The 21,450-nt window shown below is 54.7% G+C and overlaps 1 protein-coding gene across 1 annotated transcript; it reads right to left on the bottom strand.

The window, feature by feature from the left end:
- Nucleotides 1-1,008: 1,008 nt before the first annotated feature.
- pomca (proopiomelanocortin a) lies at nt 1,009-20,812 on the bottom strand. The gene is made up of 3 exons (XM_038817616.1): nt 20,584-20,812; nt 7,987-8,134; nt 1,009-2,092 (listed from the first exon to the last, which is right to left on the bottom strand). Exons 2-3 carry the CDS (start codon nt 8,116-8,118, stop codon nt 1,286-1,288), a joined length of 939 nt encoding a protein of 312 aa, XP_038673544.1. The 5' UTR covers nt 8,119-8,134; nt 20,584-20,812; the 3' UTR covers nt 1,009-1,285.
- Nucleotides 20,813-21,450: the final 638 nt, after the last annotated feature.

Below are 21,450 nucleotides of genomic sequence, written 5' to 3' on the forward strand. Positions count from 1 at the left end.
TGGAGTATTGTGAGCAGTTTGGGGCCCCGTATCTAAGGAAGGATGTGCTGGCCATGGAAAGGGTCCAGAGGAGGTTCACAAGAATGATCCCTGGAATGAAGAGCTTGTCATATGAGGAATGGTTGAGGACTCTGGGTCTGTACTCGTTGGAGTTTAGAAGGATGAGGGAGGATCTTATTGAAACTTACAGGATACTGCGAGGCCTGGATAGAGTGGACATGGAGAGAATGTTTCCACTTGTAGGAAATACTAGAACCAGAGGACACCATCTCAGACTAAAGGGACGACCCTTTAAAATAGAGATGAGAAGGAATTTCTTCAGCCAGAGGGTGGTGAATCTGTGGAACTCTTTGCCGCAGAAGGCTGTGGAGTCCAAATCACTGAGTGTCTTTAAGACAGAGATAGATAGGTTCTTGATTAATAAGGGGATCAGGGGTTATGGGGAGAAGGCAGGAAATTGGGGATGAGAAAAATATCAGCAATGATTGAATGGCGGAGCAGACTCGATGGGCCAATTGGCCTAATTCAGATTCTATGTCTTCTGGTGTTATAAATACACGATGGGGCATCTTCTGATCTCATGCGATTCTCACACCTGCAAGATTTTAGTCAGCTAAATATTGTCAGAATTTACTGAACTATTGATCGGCATAAAAAAGGAATCTTTGCTATTCACACCGTCTGGAGAAAACGTTGTGTAAAATTATTAGGAGTCCATGTGTGGTATTCCTGGTCATGATCGCTGCTATTTCTGGAACAGCTTGTTCTGGAATTGTCAGGATTATTCTCCTGGGAACACAGGGTTTAGGAACTGGAATGTCTGCTTTGGCCAATGGGAGGAAGTGACTGGACTATTGCTATTTTATTGAAGTTAGAGGATTTGCGTGAGAAAGCAGCAGGAATATACCAGGTAACTTGTGACTGTCATTTCTAAAGTCAGGGACTGTGCAACCCATTTCATACCAGCAGTTTGAAAGTACATGGAAATAAGCACATACTCCCAGGAGATTGACGGAGCAAATAGAGTGTATTTTTCATCCTTCATTTACATATTGTACAGCTCAATAAATAGGAAAATATCTTTGCACATCCCAGGTATCAGACTCATTGAAGCCTCTATGTACAACATTAACTCCTTTATTGATTGCTGGACACAATAAACAAGACATTATACTGGTTCTATTTGAAAAAACGTTTTCAACAACAGCTTTTTAACAATGCCATCATAGATCTATCGACTGCTCCTCTGTGTTTCAGCTCCGAATCTTGATTGAGGGTTATCTATCTATTGGGTTTTAACCTTCTTCTCCTGACCATCCTTGACAATGACATTCCGGAAGAGAGTCAGAAGTGGCTTTTGGCCTCTCTCGTCCCAAGACTTCATGAAACCTCCATAGCGTTTATCTTTCATTGGCGCACCCCATCGAAAGTGCCCAATTTTGTAATCCTCCTCATCTTTCTTCACCTCTTCTTCAGGCAGGTCATTGTCCATGTTTTCCTGGAGCACATCGTCAAAGTTGGGAAACTGCAGTGACTGAATCCTGAGATGGTCAGGACCCAGGTTATTTGGTTCCCTGCCCCACCTGAAGTGGGTCATTTTGTACATCTTCCCATCTTTCTTCTGCGCAGCTCCCTGCATCTCCTCATCAGCCAGTTCAGACAGCTGGACAGGGTAATCCAATTCGACAGCTGCTTCTCGCTTGAGTTCGGGCCCCATATTCTCCACGGAATCAAAGTTATTTGGGTAAACCTTGATGACCTTCCTCTTCTTGCCCATTGGCTTCCCCCATCGGAAATGTTCCATCGAATAGGATCTCTTTTCATCTTCCCTTGGAAAGAGATTCTCCATCTCTTCATCTTCTACCTCAGATGTTTGGGGTTGGACAATGGGAAGGAATATTCTGACCGGTTCCATTTCCCGCTTGTTGCCTGAAAAACTGGTGTTGTTGTCTCTCTTTTTCCCAAATTTATTCCAGCGGAAATGGCCCATGACATAATTCCTGATGCTCTCGGCAATTGGCTGCAGATGGTTCTTTCCAGGGTAGATTGGAGATTCAAGTGTCTTGTCCACTTTGCAAGCTTCAATACATTCCTTTTGAGAACAAGTGGAAGATAGATTGTTATTTTCATTCAAAATATTTGTGTTGCACCTTAAGTCGACTGAACAATTCCGTGTTAGTCAAAATATTATATTCAACCATTGTGTCAAAAAAATAACTGTGCAAGTCCTTTCTTTCCCCGTTTGTATTCACGCCCAAAACTCTGGAGATTTTACTGAGTTGAGATATTATTTAGTTCGAAACAACAACTAAATGCCAATCAGTGTCAGATCAGTGGGAAGTATTTCGAGAGATGGGTGTGTGTCTGGTTCTTAATGAATACTCGCTGCCCATTTTCACAAGAGAGAAAGATGATGAACTTGTTGGAGATTTGGCCCTCCACCTTAGGAAGGATATTAGTGCCATCGAGGGAGTTCAAGGAATATTCACCAGACTTGTTCCGGGGCTGGTGGGACCGGCTTATGAAGAGAGATTGGGGAAACTGGGCCTGTATTCTCTGTTGAGTCATCCAGACGGGAAACATTAGCTTCATTCTCTCTCCACAGACCTGCTGAGATTGTCCAGTTTTTTCTGTTTTTGTTGCTGTATTCTGTGTAGTTTTTAAGAATGAGGGAGTGTTCTGATTGAAAAATATTTAACGTGATAGACAGGGTCGATGGAGGTGAGATGTTCTTCTGGGTTGGGGAGCCCAGAACCAGGGCTCCCAATTTCTCAATAAGGGGGAAAGCACCGGACCGAGATGAGGAGAATTTATTTTACTCAGACGTTTGGGAAACTTTGGGAAGCTCGGTAATTGGGTGAGTGTAAAGCAGACATGGATGGATTTCTGATCAACAATAACATAAAGGGCTATGGGGACAGTGGGGAAAAAAGGCGTTGAGTTGGATGGAGCCGCCATGATGGTATTAAATAGCAATGACAGGGCAGGCTCAATGGGCTGAATGGCCTACTCCTGCTTTTATGCCCTTATATTCCTGTCATGCTGACATTGCAATGCGGGGGCGTGTAAAATATTCTATGAAATTAGCAGAGTGAGAGAGGAAGTATTAAGAGGTTTAACACCTTTGAAAGAGGAGAAATGTATCCAAAGCTGTTAAAGGAAGCAACAGAAGGAGGGATTGACAGGGTTCAGTGTTGGGCCAGGTGGGATTGTCAGGGCACAGTGTTGGGCCAGGTGGGATTGACAGGGCTCAGTGCCTGGCCAGGTGGGATTGACAGGGCTCAGTGCCTGGCCAGGTGGGATTGACAGGGCTCAGTGCCTGGCCAGGTGGGATTGACAGGGTTAAGTGCCTGGCCAGGTGGGATTGTCAGGGCTCAGTGCCTGGCCAGGTGGGATTGACAGGGTTCAGTGTTGGGCCAGGAGGGATTGACAGAGCTCAGTGCCTGGCCAGGTGGGATTGACAGGGCTCAGTGTTGGGCCAGGTGGGATTGACAGGGCTCAGTGTTGGGCCAGGTGGGATTGTCAGGGCTCAGTGTTGGGCCAGGCGGGGTTGCCAGGGCTCAGTGGCTGGCCAGGTGGGATTGACAGGGCTCAGTGCCTAGCCAGGTGGGATTGACAGTGTTCAGTGTTGGGCCAGGTGGGATTGACAGGGCACAGTGTTGGGCCAGGTGGGATTGTCAGGGCACAGTGTTGGGCCAGGTGGGATTGACAGGGCTCAGTGTTGGGCCAGGTGGGATTGACAGGGCTCAGTGTTGGGCCAGGTGGGATTGACAGGGCTCAGTGTCTGGCCAGGTGGGATTGACAGGGCTCAGTGCCTGGCCAGGTGGGATTGACAGGGCTCAGTGCCTGGCCAGGTGGGACTGACAGGGTCAGTGCCTGGCCAGGTGGGATTGACAGGGCTCAGTGCCTGGCCAGGTGGGATTGACAGGGTTCAGTGTTGGGCCAGGTGGGATTGACAGGGCTCAGTGCCTGGCCAGGTGGGATTGACAGGGCTCAGTGTCTGGCCAGGTGGGATTGACAGGGCTCAGTGCCTGGCCAGGTGGGATTGACAGGGCTCAGTGCCTGGCCAGGTGGGATTGACAGGGCTCAGTGTTGGGCCAGGTGGGATTGACAGGGCTCAGTGTCTGGCCAGGTGGGATTGACAGGGCTCAGTGCCTGGCCAGGTGGGATTGACAGGGCTCAGTGTTGGGCCAGGTGGGATTGACAGGGCTCAGTGTTGGGCCAGGTGGGACTGACAGGGCTCAGTGTTGGGCCAGGTGGGATTGACAGAGCTCAGTGTTGGACCAGGTGGGATTGTCAGGGCTCAGTGCCTGGCCAGGTGGGATTGACAGGGCTCAGTGTTGGACCAGGTGGGATTGACAGGGCTCAGTGCCTGGCCAGGTGGGATTGACAGGGCTCAGTGCCTGGCCAGGTGGGATTGACAGAGCTCAGTGCCTGGCCAGGTGGGATTGACATGGCTCAGTGTTGGGCCAGGAGGGATTGACGGGGCTCAGTGTTGGGCCAGGTGGGATTGACAGGGCTCAGTGTTGGGCCAGGTGGGATTGACAGGGCTCAGTGCCTGGCCAGGTGGGATTGACAGGGCTCAGTGTCTGGCCAGGTGGGATTGACAGGGCTCAGTGCCTGGCCAGGTGGGATTGACAGGGTTCAGTGCCTGGCCAGGTGGGATTGACAGGGCTCAGTGCCTGGCCAGGTGGGATTGACAGGGCTCAGTGTCTGGCCAGGTGGGATTGACAGGGCTCAGTGCCTGGCCAGGTGGGATTGACAGGGCTCAGTGTTGGGCCAGGTGGGATTGACAGGGTTCAGTGTTGGGCCAGGTGGGATTGACAGGGTTCAGTGTTGGGCCAGGTGGGATTGACAGGGCTCAGTGCCTGGCCAGGTGGGATTGACAGGGCTCAGTGTTGGGCCAGGTGGGATTGACAGGGCTCAGTGTTGGGCCAGGTGGGATTGACAGGGCTCAGTGTTGGGCCAGGTGGGATTGACAGGGCTCAGTGCCTGGCCAGGTGGGATTGACAGGGCTCAGTGCCTGGCCAGGTGGGATTGACAGGGCTCAGTGCCTGGCCAGGTGGGATTGACAGGGCTCAGTGTTGGGCCAGGTGGGATTGACAGGGCTCAGTGTTGGGCCAGGTGGGATTGACAGAGCTCAGTGTTGGGCCAGGTGGGATTGACGGGGTTCAGTGCCTGGCCAGGTGGGATTGACAGGGCTCGGTGTTGGACCAGGTGGGATTGACAGGGTCAGTGCCTGGCCAGGTGGGATTGTCAGGGCTCAGTGCCTGGCCAGGTGGGATTGACAGGGTTCAGTGTTGGGCCAGGTGGGATTGACAGGGTTCAGTATTGGGCCAGGTGGGATTGACAGGGCTCAGTGCCTGGCCAGGTGGGATTGACAGGGCTCAGTGTTGGGCCAGGTGGGATTGACAGGGTTCAGTGTTGGGCCAGGTGGGATTGACAGGGCTCAGTGCCTGGCCAGGTGGGATTGACAGGGCTCAGTGCCTGGCCAGGTGGGATTGACAGGGCTCAGTGCCTGGCCAGGTGGGATTGACAGGGCTCAGTGTTGGGCCAGGAGGGATTGACAGGGCTCAGTGATGGGCCAGGTGGGATTGACAGGGTTCAGTGTTGGGCCAGGTGGGATTGACAGGGTTCAGTGTTGGGCCAGGTGGGATTGACAGGGCTCAGTGCCTGGCCAGGTGGGATTGACAGGGCTCAGTGTTGGGCCAGGTGGGATTGACAGGGTTCAGTGATGGGCCAGGTGGGATTGACAGGGTTCAGTGCCTGGCCAGGTGGGATTGACAGGGCTCAGTGTTGGACCAGGTGGGATTGACAGGGCTCAGTGCCTGGCCAGGTGGGATTGACAGGGCTCAGTGTTGGGCCAGGTGGGATTGACAGGGCTCAGTGTCTGGCCAGGTGGGATTGACAGAGCTCAGTGCCTGGCCAGGTGGGATTGACAGGGCTCAGTGTTGGGCCAGGTGGGATTGACAGGGCTCAGTGTTGGGCCAGGTGGGATTGACACGGCTCAGTGCCTGGCCAGGTGGGATTGACAGGGCTCAGTGCCTGGCCAGGTGGGATTGACAGGGCTCAGTGTTGGACCAGGTGGGATTGACAGGGCTCAGTGCCTGGCCAGGTGGGATTGACAGAGCTCAGTGCCTGGCCAGGTGGGATTGTCAGGGCTCAGTGTTGGGCCAGGAGGGATTGACGGGGCTCAGTGTTGGGCCAGGAGGGATTGACGGGGTTCAGTGTTGGGCCAGGTGGGATTGACGGGGTTCAGTGTTGGGCCAGGTGGGATTGACAGGGCTCAGTGTTGGGCCAGGAGGGATTGACGGGGTTCAGTGTTGGGCCAGGTGGGATTGACGGGGTTCAGTGTTGGGCCAGGTGGGATTGACAGGGTTCAGTGTTGGGCCAGGTGGGATTGACAGGGTTCAGTGCCTGGCCAGGAGGGATTGACGGGGCTCAGTGTTGGGCCAGGTGGGATTGACGGGGCTCAGTGATGGGCCAGGTGGGATTGACAGGGTTCAGTGCCTGGCCAGATGGGATTGACAGGGTTCATGGTGTTGAATTCTTGCTTTCTGTTATATATATTCGTGATTTGTGTTTGAATGTAGAGTGTATGGTTAAGATGTTCGCAGATTTGCTTTAGAACATAGAACGTAGAGAAATACAGCACAGAACAGGCCCTTCGGCCCACAATGTTGTGCCGAACCTTTGTCCTAGATTTAAAAAAAATTAATCTGCACCCCATCATTCTACCGTAATCCAAGTACCTATCCAATAGCCGCTTGAAGGTCCCTAATGTTTCCGACTCAACTACTACCACAGGCAGTGCATTCCATGCCCCCACTACTCTCTGGGTAAAGAACCTACCTCTGACATCCCCTCTATATCTTCCACCATTTACCTTAAATTTATGTCCCCTTGTAATGGTGTGTTCCACCCGGGGAAAAAGTCTCTGACTGTCTACTCTATCTATCCCCTGATCATCTTATAAACCTCTATCAAGTGTTCTTTTGTTCTTTCATGTCATGCGAGTATCACTGGTTATTCAATAATCTTTATTAGTCACAAATTGGTTTACATTCACACTTCAGTGAAGTTGCTGTGTAAAGCCCTTCCTGGTTTGATACTGGTTAGGTCAGTATTGATCACTAATCACTAGCCCTTGAGAAGATGGTGGTAAACCACCTTCTTGATTCGCTGCAGTGCCCAATACACGGCTGGGAGGGAGGGTGAACTGCGAGGAGGATACACAGATCCTTCAGTCTGATTTGGGCAGGCTGAGTGAGTGGGCAGATCTGGTACAATGTGGAGCAATGTGAGCTTATCCACTGGCAAAATCCAGAGACCGTTTGTCTTTCGAGCCTGCCCCGCCATTCATTATCATCAAAGCAGTACAGCACAGAACAGGCCGTTCGGCCCTCAAAGCCTGTGCCAATCATAATAATAATCTTTATTATTGTCACAAGTAGGCTTACACTGCAATGAGGTTACTGTGAAAATCCCCTAGTCGCCACACTCCGGCGCCTGTTCAGGTACACAGAGGGAGAATTCAGAATGTCCAATTCACCTAACAGCACGTCTTTGGACTGTGGGAGGAAACCGGAGCACCCGGAGGAAACCCATGCAGACACGGGGAGGACGTACAGACTCCACACAGACAGTGACCCAGCCGGGAATCGAGCCTGGGACCCTGGCGCTGTGAAGCCACAGTGCTAACCACTGTGTTACCGTGCAGCCCATTAGCGATGATGAGGCTTTCAACGGGAGATGAGTTTGGTGAGGGGCAGAGATGGACATCATCCAGGTGAAGAAGGCAAACTTTGTGAGGAAGAAGAAAAGGATTTTAAGGTTGTCTGGGGTGAAACAGAACTCGCAGATGGGACACAATGTGGTGCAGCCTGAGACACAGCTCAGACTGGATTCAGCAGGGTCTGAACACAACGGCTTTTCGGTGAGTTTACCGAGAGTGATTGTGAGTATTGTGGTTGGATTCTGACTCACCAGCAGTTTGGGAGATGCAAACAGTTCCTTGCACTTATTCTGATCCAAGCAGCCACCCAGCTGGCAAGCGGCGAGGGTCCACACGGTACTGAATACCACCACGATTCCTCTCCACATCGACAGCTGCATCATAGACACGTTCCCACCCCTGCTCGCAAAGGAAAGAGAAAGATCCACCAGTCAGAATCCCTCCCCAGCACACCGACTGTATCTGCTGGTGTTACACAGACACCCCCAGCACACCGACTGTACCTGCTGGTGTTACAGAGACACCCCCAGCACACCGACTGTACCTGCTGGTGTTACAGAGACACCCCCAGCACACCGACTGTACCTGCTGGTGTTACACAGTAACCCCCAGCACACCGACTGTACCTGCTGGTGTTACAGAGACACCCCCAGCACACCGACTGTATCTGCTGGTGTTACACAGTAACCCCCAGCACACCGACTGTACCTGCTGGTGTTACACAGACACCCCCAGCACACCGACTGTACCTGCTGGTGTTACACAGACACCCCCAGCACACCGACTGTACCTGCTGGTGTTACACAGACACCCCCAGCACACCGACTGTATCTGCTGGAGTTACACAGACACCCCCAGCACACCGACTGTACCTGCTGGTGTTACAGAGACACCCCCAGCACACCGACTGTATCTACTGGTGTTACAGAGACACCCCCAGCACACCGACTGTATCTACTGGTGTTACACAGACACCCCCAGCACACCGACTGTATCTGCTGGTGTTACACAGTAACCCCCAGCACACCGACTGTACCTGCTGGTGTTACAGAGACACCCCCAGCACACCGACTGTATCTGCTGGTGTTACACAGACACCCCCAGCACACTGACTGTACCTGCTGGTGTTACACAGACACCCCCAGCACACCGACTGTACCTGCTGGTGTTACACAGACACCCCCAGCACACCGACTGTACCTGCTGGTGTTACAGAGACACCCCCAGCACACCGACTGTACCTGCTGGTGTTACACAGTAACCCCCAGCACACCGACTGTATCTGCTGGTGTTACAGAGACACCCCCAGCACACCAACTGTATCTGCTGGTGTTACACAGTAACCCCCAGCACACCGACTGTATCTGCTGGTGTTACACAGACACCCCCAGCACACCGACTGTATCTGCTGGTGTTACACAGTAACCCCCAGCACACCGACTGTACCTGCTGGTGTTACACAGTAACCCCCAGCACACCGACTGTACCTGCTGGTGTTACACAGTAACCCCCAGCACACCGACTGTATCTGCTGGTGTTACACAGACACCCCCAGCACACCGACTGTATCTACTGGTGTTACACAGACACCCCCAGCACACCGACTGTATCTGCTGGTGTTACACAGTAACCCCCAGCACACCGACTGTACCTGCTGGTGTTACACAGTAACCCCCAGCACACCGACTGTATCTGCTGGTGTTACACAGACACCCCCAGCACACCGACTGTATCTACTGGTGTTACACAGACACCCCCAGCACACCGACTGTACCTGCTGGTGTTACACAGTAACCCCCAGCACACCGACTGTATCTGCTGGTGTTACACAGACACCCCCAGCACACCGACTGTATCTACTGGTGTTACACAGACACCCCCAGCACACCGACTGTACCTGCTGGTGTTACACAGTAACCCCCAGCACACCGACTGTATCTACTGGTGTTACACAGACACCCCCAGCACACCGACTGTATCTACTGGTGTTACACAGACACCCCCAGCACACCGACTGTACCTGCTGGTGTTACAGAGACACCCCCAGCACACCGACTGTACCTGCTGGTGTTACACAGACACCCCCAGCACACCGACTGTACCTGCTGGTGTTACACAGACACCCCCAGCACACCGACTGTACCTGCTGGTGTTACACAGTAACCCCCAGCACACCGACTGTACCTGCTGGTGTTACACAGACACCCCCAGCACACCGACTGTACCTGCTGGTGTTACACAGACACCCCCAGCACACCGACTGTATCTGCTGGTGTTACACAGACACCCCCAGCACACCGACTGTATCTGCTGGTGTTACACAGTAACCCCCAGCACACCGACTGTACCTGCTGGAGTTACACAGTAACCCCCAGCACACCGACTGTACCTGCTGGTGTTACACAGTAACCCCCAGCACACCGACTGTATCTGCTGGTGTTACACAGACACCCCCAGCACACCGACTGTATCTACTGGTGTTACACAGACACCCCCAGCACACCGACTGTACCTGCTGGTGTTACACAGTAACCCCCAGCACACCGACTGTATCTACTGGTGTTACACAGACACCCCCAGCACACCGACTGTATCTACTGGTGTTACACAGACACCCCCAGCACACCGACTGTACCTGCTGGTGTTACAGAGACACCCCCAGCACACCGACTGTACCTGCTGGTGTTACACAGACACCCCCAGCACACCGACTGTACCTGCTGGTGTTACACAGACACCCCCAGCACACCGACTGTACCTGCTGGTGTTACACAGTAACCCCCAGCACACCGACTGTACCTGCTGGTGTTACACAGACACCCCCAGCACACCGACTGTACCTGCTGGTGTTACACAGACACCCCCAGCACACCGACTGTATCTGCTGGTGTTACACAGACACCCCCAGCACACCGACTGTATCTGCTGGTGTTACACAGTAACCCCCAGCACACCGACTGTACCTGCTGGAGTTACACAGTAACCCCCAGCACACCGACTGTACCTGCTGGTGTTACAGAGACACCCCCAGCACACCGACTGTACCTGCTGGTGTTACACAGTAACCCCCAGCACACCGACTGTATCTGCTGGTGTTACACAGTAACCCCCAGCACACCGACTGTACCTGCTGGTGTTACACAGTAACCCCCAGCACACCGACTGTACCTGCTGGTGTTACAGACACCCCCAGCACACCGACTGTATCTGCTGGTGTTACACAGACACCCCCAGCACACCGACTGTATCTGCTGGTGTTACAGAGACACCCCCAGCACACCGACTGTACCTGCTGGTGTTACACAGTAACCCCCAGCACACCGACTGTACCTGCTGGTGTTACAGAGACACCCCCAGCACACCGACTGTACCTGCTGGTGTTACACAGTAACCCCCAGCACACCGACTGTATCTGCTGGTGTTACACAGTAACCCCCAGCACACCGACTGTATCTGCTGGTGTTACACAGTAACCCCAGCACACTGACTGTATCTGCTGGTGTTACACAGTAACCCCCAGCACACCAACTATATCTGCTGGTGTTACACAGACACCCTGAGAACAATATCCAATTCTGCTCCAATTGACGATTTACGCAAGTCGAAGAGACACAGCCGGAGTGAAGCACATCCAGAGTGGGAATTGCAACGTGGTAATTTGGTGCAGTGAGGTAATCAGGAAAGGTCTACTTCTGCTATTTTTCAGTTAAAAGTGCAGTGTCTAGCTCAGTGTTTGATTGGCTGAAGCTGCCCCCACCCTAATTGCTGAGAGGCAGTTATCTGTCAGTCACCTGCATTTGGATGGAAATTGTCCCATTGGGTAGACGCAGCATGGGTTCATAAAGGGCAGGTCATGCCTAACTAATTTAGTGGAATTTTTTGAGGACATTACCAGTGCAGTAGATAACGGGGAGCCAATGGATGTGGAAATCTGGATTTCCAGAAAGCCTTTGACAAGGTGCCACACAAAAGGATGCTGCATAAGATAAAGATGCATGGCATTAAGGGTAAAGTAGTAGCATGGATAGAGGATTGGTTAATTAATAGAAAGCAAAGAGTGGGGATTAATGGGTGTTCCTCTGGTTGGCAATCAGTAGCTAGTGGTGTCCCTCAGTGATCCGTGTTGGGCCCACAATTGTTCACAATTTACATAGATGATTTGGAGTTGGGGACCAAGGGCAATGTGTCCAAGTTTGCAGATGACACTAAGATGAGTGGTAAAGCGAAAAGTGCAGAGGATACTGGAAGTCTGCAGAGGGATTTGGATAGGTTAAGTGAATGGGCTAGGGTCTGGCAGATGGAATACAATGTTGACAAATGTGAGGTTATGCATTTTGATAGGAATAACAGCAAATGGGACTATTATTTAAATGATAAAATATTAAAGCATGCTGCTGTGCAGAGAGACCTGGGTGTGCGAGTGCATGAGTCACAGAAAGTTGGTTTACAGGTGCAACAGGTGATTAAGAAGGCAAATGGAATTTTGTCCTTCATTGCTAGAGGGATGGAGTTTAAGACTAGGGAGGTTATGCTGCAATTGTATAAGGTGTTAGTGAGGCCACACCTGGAGTATTGTGTTCAGTTTTGGTCTCCTTACTTGAGAAAGGACGTACTGGCACTGGAGGGTGTGCAGAGGAGATTCACTAGGTTAATCCCAGAGCTGAAGGGGTTGGATTACGAGGAGAGGTTGAGTAGACTGGGACTGTACTCGTTGGAATTTAGAAGGTTGAGGGGGGATCTTATAGAAACATTTAAAATTATGAAGGGAATAGATAGGATAGATGTGGGCAGGTTGTTTCCACTGGCGGGTGACAGCAGAACTAGGGGGCATAGCCTCAAAATAAGGGGAAGTAGATTTAGGACTGAGTTTAGAAGGCACTTCTTCACCCAAAGGGTTGTGAATCTATGGAATTCCTTGCCCAGTGAAGCAGTTGAGGCTCCTTCATTAAATGTTTTAAAGGTAAAGATAGATAGTTTTTTGAAGAATAAAGGGATTAAGGGTTATGGTGTTCGGGCCGGAAAGTGGAGCTGAGTCCACAAAAGATCAGCCATGATCTCATTGAATGGCGGAGCAGGCTCGAGGGGCCAGATGGCCTACTCCTGCTCCTAGTTCTTATGTTCTTATGTTCTTATGATACTTTGGGAAGTTGGTCTTACCTGTTCTAGTTATGGTCATGTCTACTTCCAGCTCTCCTCGTCTCTCTCCCTCCCTCCACCTCTTCTCTCTCCAGTTCCCCTAATCTCTCTCTCTCCAGTTCCCCTAATCTCTCTCTCTACAGTTTTCCTTGTCTCTCTCTCTCTCCATTTCCTGGAATTTTACAATACAGGAGGCGGCCGTTTGATCTGTGCCAAAAGATCTGTCCAGTTGGTTCCACTGTCCGCTCTTTCCCAACAATCTATAATCCCTCCGATTTATCCAATTTCCATTTGAAAGTTGTCATTTTGTTGCCTCTGCCATCGTGTCGGGAAGCTCTATCTCGAACGCAACAATTCACTGCTCAAAACAATCTGCATCTCAGCCACACTCTCTCCATGTTGTTCTCCCCTCATCCATCATCTTTCTCTCACACCGCACATCTCTTTCACGTTTGCCTTTTCTTCTATCTCTCTCTCGATCCCGCTCTGATCCTTTCACCCTGCAAAGTGGCCATTGGCACCATAACCAAGAATATATTCAGTTCAATGTACTCCTGCATTGAAACTGTCTTTGAGAAGCCAGCGACAATCAGATGGTGGAGACACGCTCCCAGAAATGGAGACTTGGTGTTCCTCTGCGGATAACTGGCTGGGCCTTGCAGGACAGAAAATGTCTTCACCCAGTGGGAGTCAGGCTCTGGAATTCGTTACCGCAGGAAGTAGTTGAGGCCAATACATTGTACTGTTTCAGGAAGCATTCAGATACAGCACTGAGGGCAACGGTGATCAAAGGATATGTGGGAAAGTGGGATGAGGCTGTTGAGTTGGATGATCAGCCATGATCGTGATCAATGGCGGAGCGGGCTGGAATGGCCGAATGGCCTCCTCCTGCTCCTATTTCCTGTTTCTACACCAACACATGGATGTGGGATGGTTAAGCGGCGGGTGGTGAATAGTTCCAACGTGGAGGGAAATCACTGAGAAGTTCCCCACGTTGTGGAGCCAGAACACAGAACCTAAACTGCACTGAACTCCAACTCAGCCCTTCAATACAGCCTAAAGGGCAAGTCTCACATCACTCCGACTGAGCCTGGGTCACTGCGGGGTGTCGGACAGACATCAGCCTGGGTCACTGCGGGGTGTCGGACAGACATCAGCCTGGGTCACTGCGGAGTGTCACAGAGACATCAGCCTGGGTCACTGCGGAGTGTCGGACAGACATCAGCCTGGGTCACTGCGGGGTGTCACAGAGACATCAGCCTGGGTCACTGCGGAGTGTCAGACAGACATCAGCCTGGGTCACTGCGGAGTGTCACAGAGACATCAGCCTGGGTCACTGCGGGGTGTCACAGAGACATCAGCCTGGGTCACTGCGGGGTGTCACAGAGACATCAGCCTGGGTCACTGCGGGGTGTCACAGAGACATCAGCCTGGGTCACTGCGGAGTGTCGGACAGACATCAGCCTGGGTCACTGCGGGGTGTCACAGAGACATCAGCCTGGGTCACTGCGGAGTGTCACAGAGACATCAGCCTGGGTCACTGCGGGGTGTCACAGAGACATCAGCCTGGGTCACTGCGGGGTGTCACAGAGACATCAGCCTGGGTCACTGCGGGGTGTCACAGAGACATCAGCCTGGGTCACTGCGGAGTGTCACAGAGACATCAGCCTGGGTCACTGCGGGGTGTCACAGAGACATCAGCCTGGGTCACTGCGGAGTGTCACAGAGACATCAGCCTGGGTCACTGCGGGGTGTCACAGAGACATCAGCCTGGGTCACTGCGGAGTGTCACAGACACATCAGCCTGGGTCACTGCGGAGTGTCGGACAGACATCAGCCTGGGTCACTGCGGAGTGTCACAGAGACATCAGCCTGGGTCACTGCGGGGTGTCACAGAGACATCAGCCTGGGTCACTGCGGAGTGTCACAGAGACATCAGCCTGGGTCACTGCGGGGTGTCACAGAGACATCAGCCTGGGTCACTGCGGGGTGTCACAGAGACATCAGCCTGGGTCACTGCGGGGTGTCGGACAGACATCAGCCTGGGTCACTGCGGGGTGTCGGACAGACATCAGCCTGGGTCACTGCGGGGTGTCACAGAGACATCAGCCTGGGTCACTGCGGGGTGTCACAGAGACATCAGCCTGGGTCACTGCGGGGTGTCACAGAGACATCAGCCTGGGTCACTGCGGGGTGTCACAGAGACATCAGCCTGGGTCACTGCGGGGTGTCGGACAGACATCAGCCTGGGTCACTGCGGGGTGTCACAGAGACATCAGCCTGGGTCACTGCGGGGTGTCACAGTGACATCAGCCTGGGTCACTGCGGGGTGTCACAGAGACATCAGCCTGGGTCACTGCGGAGTGTCACAGAGACATCAGCCTGGGTCACTGCGGGGTGTCACAGAGACATCAGCCTGGGTCACTGCGGGGTGTCACAGAGACATCAGCCTGGGTCACTGCGGGGTGTCACAGAGACATCAGCCTGGGTCACTGCGGGGTGTCACAGAGACATCAGCCTGGGTCACTGCGGGGTGTCACAGAGACATCAGCCTGGGTCACTGCGGGGTGTCACAGAGACATCAGCCTGGGTCACTGCGGGGTGTCACAGAGACATCAGCCTGGGTCACTGCGGAGTGTCGGACAGACATCAGCCTGGGTCACTGCGGAGTGTCACAGAGACATCAGCCTGGGTCACTGCGGGGTGTCACAGAGACATCAGCCTGGGTCACTGCGGAGTGTCGGACAGACATCAGCCTGGGTCACTGCGGAGTGTCACAGAGACATCAGCCTGGGTCACTGCGGGGTGTCACAGAGACATCAGCCTGGGTCACTGCGGGGTGTCACAGAGACATCAGCCTGGGTCACTGCGGAGTGTCGGACAGACATCAGCCTGGGTCACTGCGGAGTGTCACAGAGACATCAGCCTGGGTCACTGCGGGGTGTCACAGAGACATCAGCCTGGGTCACTGCGGGGTGTCGGACAGACATCAGCCTGGGTCACTGCGGGGTGTCACAGAGACATCAGCCTGGGTCACTGCGGGGTGTCACAGAGACATCAGCCTGGGTCACTGCGGGGTGTCACAGAGACATCAGCCTGGGTCACTGCGGGGTGTCACAGAGACATCAGCCTGGGTCACTGCGGAGTGTCACAGAGACATCAGCCTGGGTCACTGCGGGGTGTCACAGAGACATCAGCCTGGGTCACTGCGGGGTGTCACAGAGACATCAGCCTGGGTCACTGCGGGGTGTCACAGAGACATCAGCCTGGGTCACTGCGGAGTGTCACAGAGACATCAGCCTGGGTCACTGCGGGGTGTCACAGAGACATCAGCCTGGGTCACTGCGGAGTGTCACAGAGACATCAGCCTGGGTCACTGCGGGGTGTCACAGAGACATCAGCCTGGGTCACTGCGGGGTGTCACAGAGACATCAGCCTGGGTCACTGCGGAGTGTCACAGAGACATCAGCCTGGGTCACTGCGGAGTGTCACAGAGACATCAGCCTGGGTCACTGCGGAGTGTCGGACAGACATCAGCCTGGGTCACTGCGGAGTGTCACAGAGACATCAGCCTGGGTCACTGCGGAGTGTCGGACAGACATCAGCCTGGGTCACTGCGGGGTGTCACAGAGACATCAGCCTGGGTCACTGCGGGGTGTCAGACAGACATCAGCCTGGGTCACTGCGGGGTGTCACAGAGACATCAGCCTGGATCACTGCGGGGTGTCACAGAGACATCAGCCTGGGTCACTGCGGAGTGTCACAGAGACATCAGCCTGGGTCACTGCGGGGTGTCACAGAGACATCAGCCTGGGTCACTGCGGGGTGTCACAGAGACATCAGCCTGGGTCACTGCGGAGTGTCGGACAGACATCAGCCTGGGTCACTGCGGGGTGTCACAGAGACATCAGCCTGGGTCACTGCGGGGTGTCACAGAGACATCAGCCTGGGTCACTGCGGGGTGTCACAGAGACATCAGCCTGGGTCACTGCGGGGTGTCACAGAGACATCAGCCTGGGTCACTGCGGAGTGTCACAGAGACATCAGCCTGGGTCACTGCGGGGTGTCACAGAGACATCAGCCTGGGTCACTGCGGGGTGTCGGACAGACATCAGCCTGGGTCACTGCGGAGTGTCGGACAGACATCAGCCTGGGTCACTGCGGGGTGTCACAGAGACATCAGCCTGGGTCACTGCGGGGTGTCACAGAGACATCAGCCTGGGTCACTGCGGGGTGTCACAGAGACATCAGCCTGGGTCACTGCGGGGTGTCACAGAGACATCAGCCTGGGTCACTGCGGGGTGTCACAGAGACATCAGCCTGGGTCACTGCGGAGTGTCACAGAGACATCAGCCTGGGTCACTGCGGGGTGTCACAGAGACATCAGCCTGGGTCACTGCGGAGTGTCACAGAGACATCAGCCTGGGTCACTGCGGGGTGTCACAGAGACATCAGCCTGGGTCACTGCGGGGTGTCACAGAGACATCAGCCTGGGTCACTGCGGGGTGTCACAGAGACATCAGCCTGGGTCACTGCGGGGTGTCACAGAGACATCAGCCTGGGTCACTGTGGAGTGTCACAGAGACATCAGCCTGGGTCACTGCGGGGTGTCACAGAGACATCAGCCTGGGTCACTGCGGGGTGTCGGACAGACATCAGCCTGGGTCACTGCGGGGTGTCACAGAGACATCAGCCTGGGTCACTGCGGGGTGTCGGATAGACATCAGCCTGGGTCACTGCGGAGTGTCACAGAGACATCAGCCTGGGTCACTGCGGGGTGTCGGACAGACATCAGCCTGGGTCACTGCGGAGTGTCACAGAGACATCAGCCTGGGTCACTGCGGAGTGTCGGACAGACATCAGCCTGGGTCACTGCGGGGTGTCGGACAGACATCAGCCTGGGTCACTGCGGAGTGTCACAGAGACATCAGCCTGGGTCACTGCGGAGTGTCGGACAGACATCAGCCTGGGTCACTGCGGGGTGTCACAGAGACATCAGCCTGGGTCACTGCGGGGTGTCACAGAGACATCAGCCTGGGTCACTGCGGGGTGTCACAGAGACATCAGCCTGGGTCACTGCGGGGGGTGTCACAGAGACATCAGCCTGGGTCACTGCGGGGTGTCAGACAGACATCAGCCTGGGTCACTGCGGGGTGTCACAGAGACATCAGCCTGGATCACTGCGGGGTGTCACAGAGACATCAGCCTGGGTCACTGCGGGGTGTCACAGAGACATCAGCCTGGGTCACTGCGGGGTGTCACAGAGACATCAGCCTGGGTCACTGCGGGGTGTCACAGAGACATCAGCCTGGGTCACTGCGGGGTGTCACAGAGACATCAGCCTGGGTCACTGCGGAGTGTCACAGAGACATCAGCCTGGGTCACTGCGGGGTGTCACAGAGACATCAGCCTGGGTCACTGCGGAGTGTCGGACAGACATCAGCCTGGGTCACTGCGGGGTGTCACAGAGACATCAGCCTGGGTCACTGCGGGGTGTCACAGAGACATCAGCCTGGGTCACTGCGGGGTGTCACAGAGACATCAGCCTGGGTCACTGCGGGGTGTCACAGAGACATCAGCCTGGGTCACTGCGGGGTGTCACAGAGACATCAGCCTGGGTCACTGCGGGGTGTCACAGAGACATCAGCCTGGGTCACTGCGGGGTGTCGGACAGACATCAGCCTGGGTCACTGCGGGGTGTCACAGAGACATCAGCCTGGGTCACTGCGGGGTGTCACAGAGACATCAGCCTGGGTCACTGCGGGGTGTCACAGAGACATCAGCCTGGGTCACTGCGGGGTGTCACAGAGACATCAGCCTGGGTCACTGCGGAGTGTCGGACAGACATCAGCCTGGGTCACTGCGGGGTGTCACAGAGACATCAGCCTGGGTCACTGCGGGGTGTCGGACAGACATCAGCCTGGGTCACTGCGGGGTGTCACAGAGACATCAGCCTGGGTCACTGCGGAGTGTCACAGAGACATCAGCCTGGGTCACTGCGGGGTGTCACAGAGACATCAGCCTGGGTCACTGCGGAGTGTCGGACAGACATCAGCCTGGGTCACTGCGGGGTGTCACAGAGACATCAGCCTGGGTCACTGCGGGGTGTCACAGAGACATCAGCCTGGGTCACTGCGGAGTGTCACAGAGACATCAGCCTGGGTCACTGCGGAGTGTCACAGAGACATCAGCCTGGGTCACTGCGGGGTGTCGGACAGACATCAGCCTGGGTCACTGCGGAGTGTCGGACAGACATCAGCCTGGGTCACTGCGGGGTGTCACAGTGACATCAGCCTGGGTCACTGCGGGGTGTCACAGAGACATCAGCCTGGGTCACTGCGGGGTGTCGGACAGACATCAGCCTGGGTCACTGCGGGGTGTCACAGAGACATCAGCCTGGTCACTGCGGGGTGTCGGACAGACATCAGCCTGGGTCACTGCGGGGTGTCACAGAGACATCAGCCTGGGTCACTGCGGGGTGTCACAGTGACATCAGCCTGGGTCACTGCGGGGTGTCACAGAGACATCAGCCTGGGTCACTGCGGGGTGTCGGACAGACATCAGCCTGGGTCACTGCGGGGTGTCACAGTGACATCAGCCTGGGTCACTGCGGGGTGTCACAGAGACATCAGCCTGGGTCACTGCGGGGTGTCACAGAGACATCAGCCTGGGTCACTGCGGGGTGTCGGACAGACATCAGCCTGGGTCACTGCGGGGTGTCACAGAGACATCAGCCTGGGTCACTGCGGAGTGTCACAGGGACATCAGCCTGGGTCACTGCGGGGTGTCACAGAGACATCAGCCTGGGTCACTGCGGAGTGTCACAGAGACATCAGCCTGGGTCACTGCGGGGTGTCACAGAGACATCAGCCTGGGTCACTGCGGAGTGTCACAGAGACATCAGCCTGGGTCACTGCGGGGTGTCACAGAGACATCAGCCTGGGTCACTGCGGAGTGTCACAGAGACATCAGCCTGGGTCACTGCGGGGTGTCGGACAGACATCAGCCTGGGTCACTGCGGAGTGTCACAGAGACATCAGCCTGGGTCACTGCGGGGTGTCACAGAGACATCAGCCTGGGTCACTGCGGGGTGTCACAGAGACATCAGCCTGGGTCACTGCGGGGTGTCGGACAGACATCAGCCTGGGTCACTGCGGGGTGTCACAGAGACATCAGCCTGGGTCACTGCGGGGTGTCACAGAGACATCAGCCTGGGTCACTGCGGGGTGTCACAGAGACATCAGCCTGGGTCACTGCGGGGTGTCACAGAGACATCAGCCTGGGTCACTGCGGGGTGTCACAGAGACATCAGCCTGGGTCACTGCGGAGTGTCACAGAGACATCAGCCTGGGTCACTGCGGGGTGTCGGACAGACATCAGCCTGGGTCACTGCGGAGTGTCACAGTGACATCAGCCTGGGTCACTGCGGGGTGTCACAGAGACATCAGCCTGGGTCACTGCGGAGTGTCACAGAGACATCAGCCTGGGTCACTGCGGAATGCTGGGTTTTAAGGTAACAGAATGGTGTGAAATGGGAAGTTGAGGAATATTTGAAAGACCTGAAGATCTGTTCAAAGAGAGGATAGGAAAGCGTGTGAGACATTGCGAGACATTCAAGTATGTCTGAGCCAGAAATCACCCTTGTGTGATGAGCTCTGAGTCCTTTCTCAGAGTTGCAAAGGATCCGAGTGCTGATTGCAGAGTCACCTTACCTGTTCTTGTTGAAGTGTGTCTGCGGGATCGAGCTGTGTACCTTGCTGCTTCTCCTGCAGAGCCACACGCTTTTATACCATCCTGTCCAATTGTATTTGAAAGAAAGTCGTCATCGCGATTGAAACAACCTTTTCAAGGACAATAATTGCTGGAAAGGTGATACTCGGCGCACTCCAAAGGAATCAGAGCTTTTAACAGACGTGGCAACTGTGAAGCGAAGCTCTCCCCTCCTTACACAGGGGCTGGGGTTGGGGCAGATTAGCACCTCACCAGACAACCTCACTGTCACAACTCTGCTGCCCACTGCTGACACCGTTTTTAATTTGGAATCCTTTCCTCTCCGTGAAATGCTGATTTTAAGCTTCAGTGTGAATTTCCACAGAACCTTTTCACCAATCTCCACTCAATAAGGCAGCCAATTAGCAGCCGCTTTAACACAAGCTCACTTCTCATCTTCTTTTGTTCCTGATTTTCCCCAGTGACAGGAAAGCAGCTTCTCTTCACTGGAACTAATACCTTTTCCACCACACTTCAAACTGGAAAGGTCACAAAACAACACAGTCCTCGCAGTGGAGGGGTGGGGGCGGTGGTGGACTGGGCAGGGGTGGGGGGGGCGGTGGACTGGGTGGGGGGTGGGGGCGGTGGACTGGGTGGGGAGTGGGGGGGGGGCGGTGGGCTGGGTGGGGTTGGGGGGGGCGGTGGACTGGGGGGGGGGGCGGTGGACTGGGTGGGGGGTGGGGTGGGAGGTGGACTGGGTGGGGGGTGGGGGGGCGGTGGACTGTGTGGGGGGTGGGGGGGGCGGTGGACTGGGGTGGGGGGGGGGGTGGGCGGTGCACTGGGTGGGGGGGTGGGGGGGGCGGGTGGCG

Source organism: Scyliorhinus canicula, chromosome 1 (assembly GCF_902713615.1).
Source record: "Scyliorhinus canicula chromosome 1, sScyCan1.1, whole genome shotgun sequence".
NCBI classification, from domain to species: Eukaryota; Metazoa; Chordata; class Chondrichthyes; order Carcharhiniformes; family Scyliorhinidae; genus Scyliorhinus; species Scyliorhinus canicula.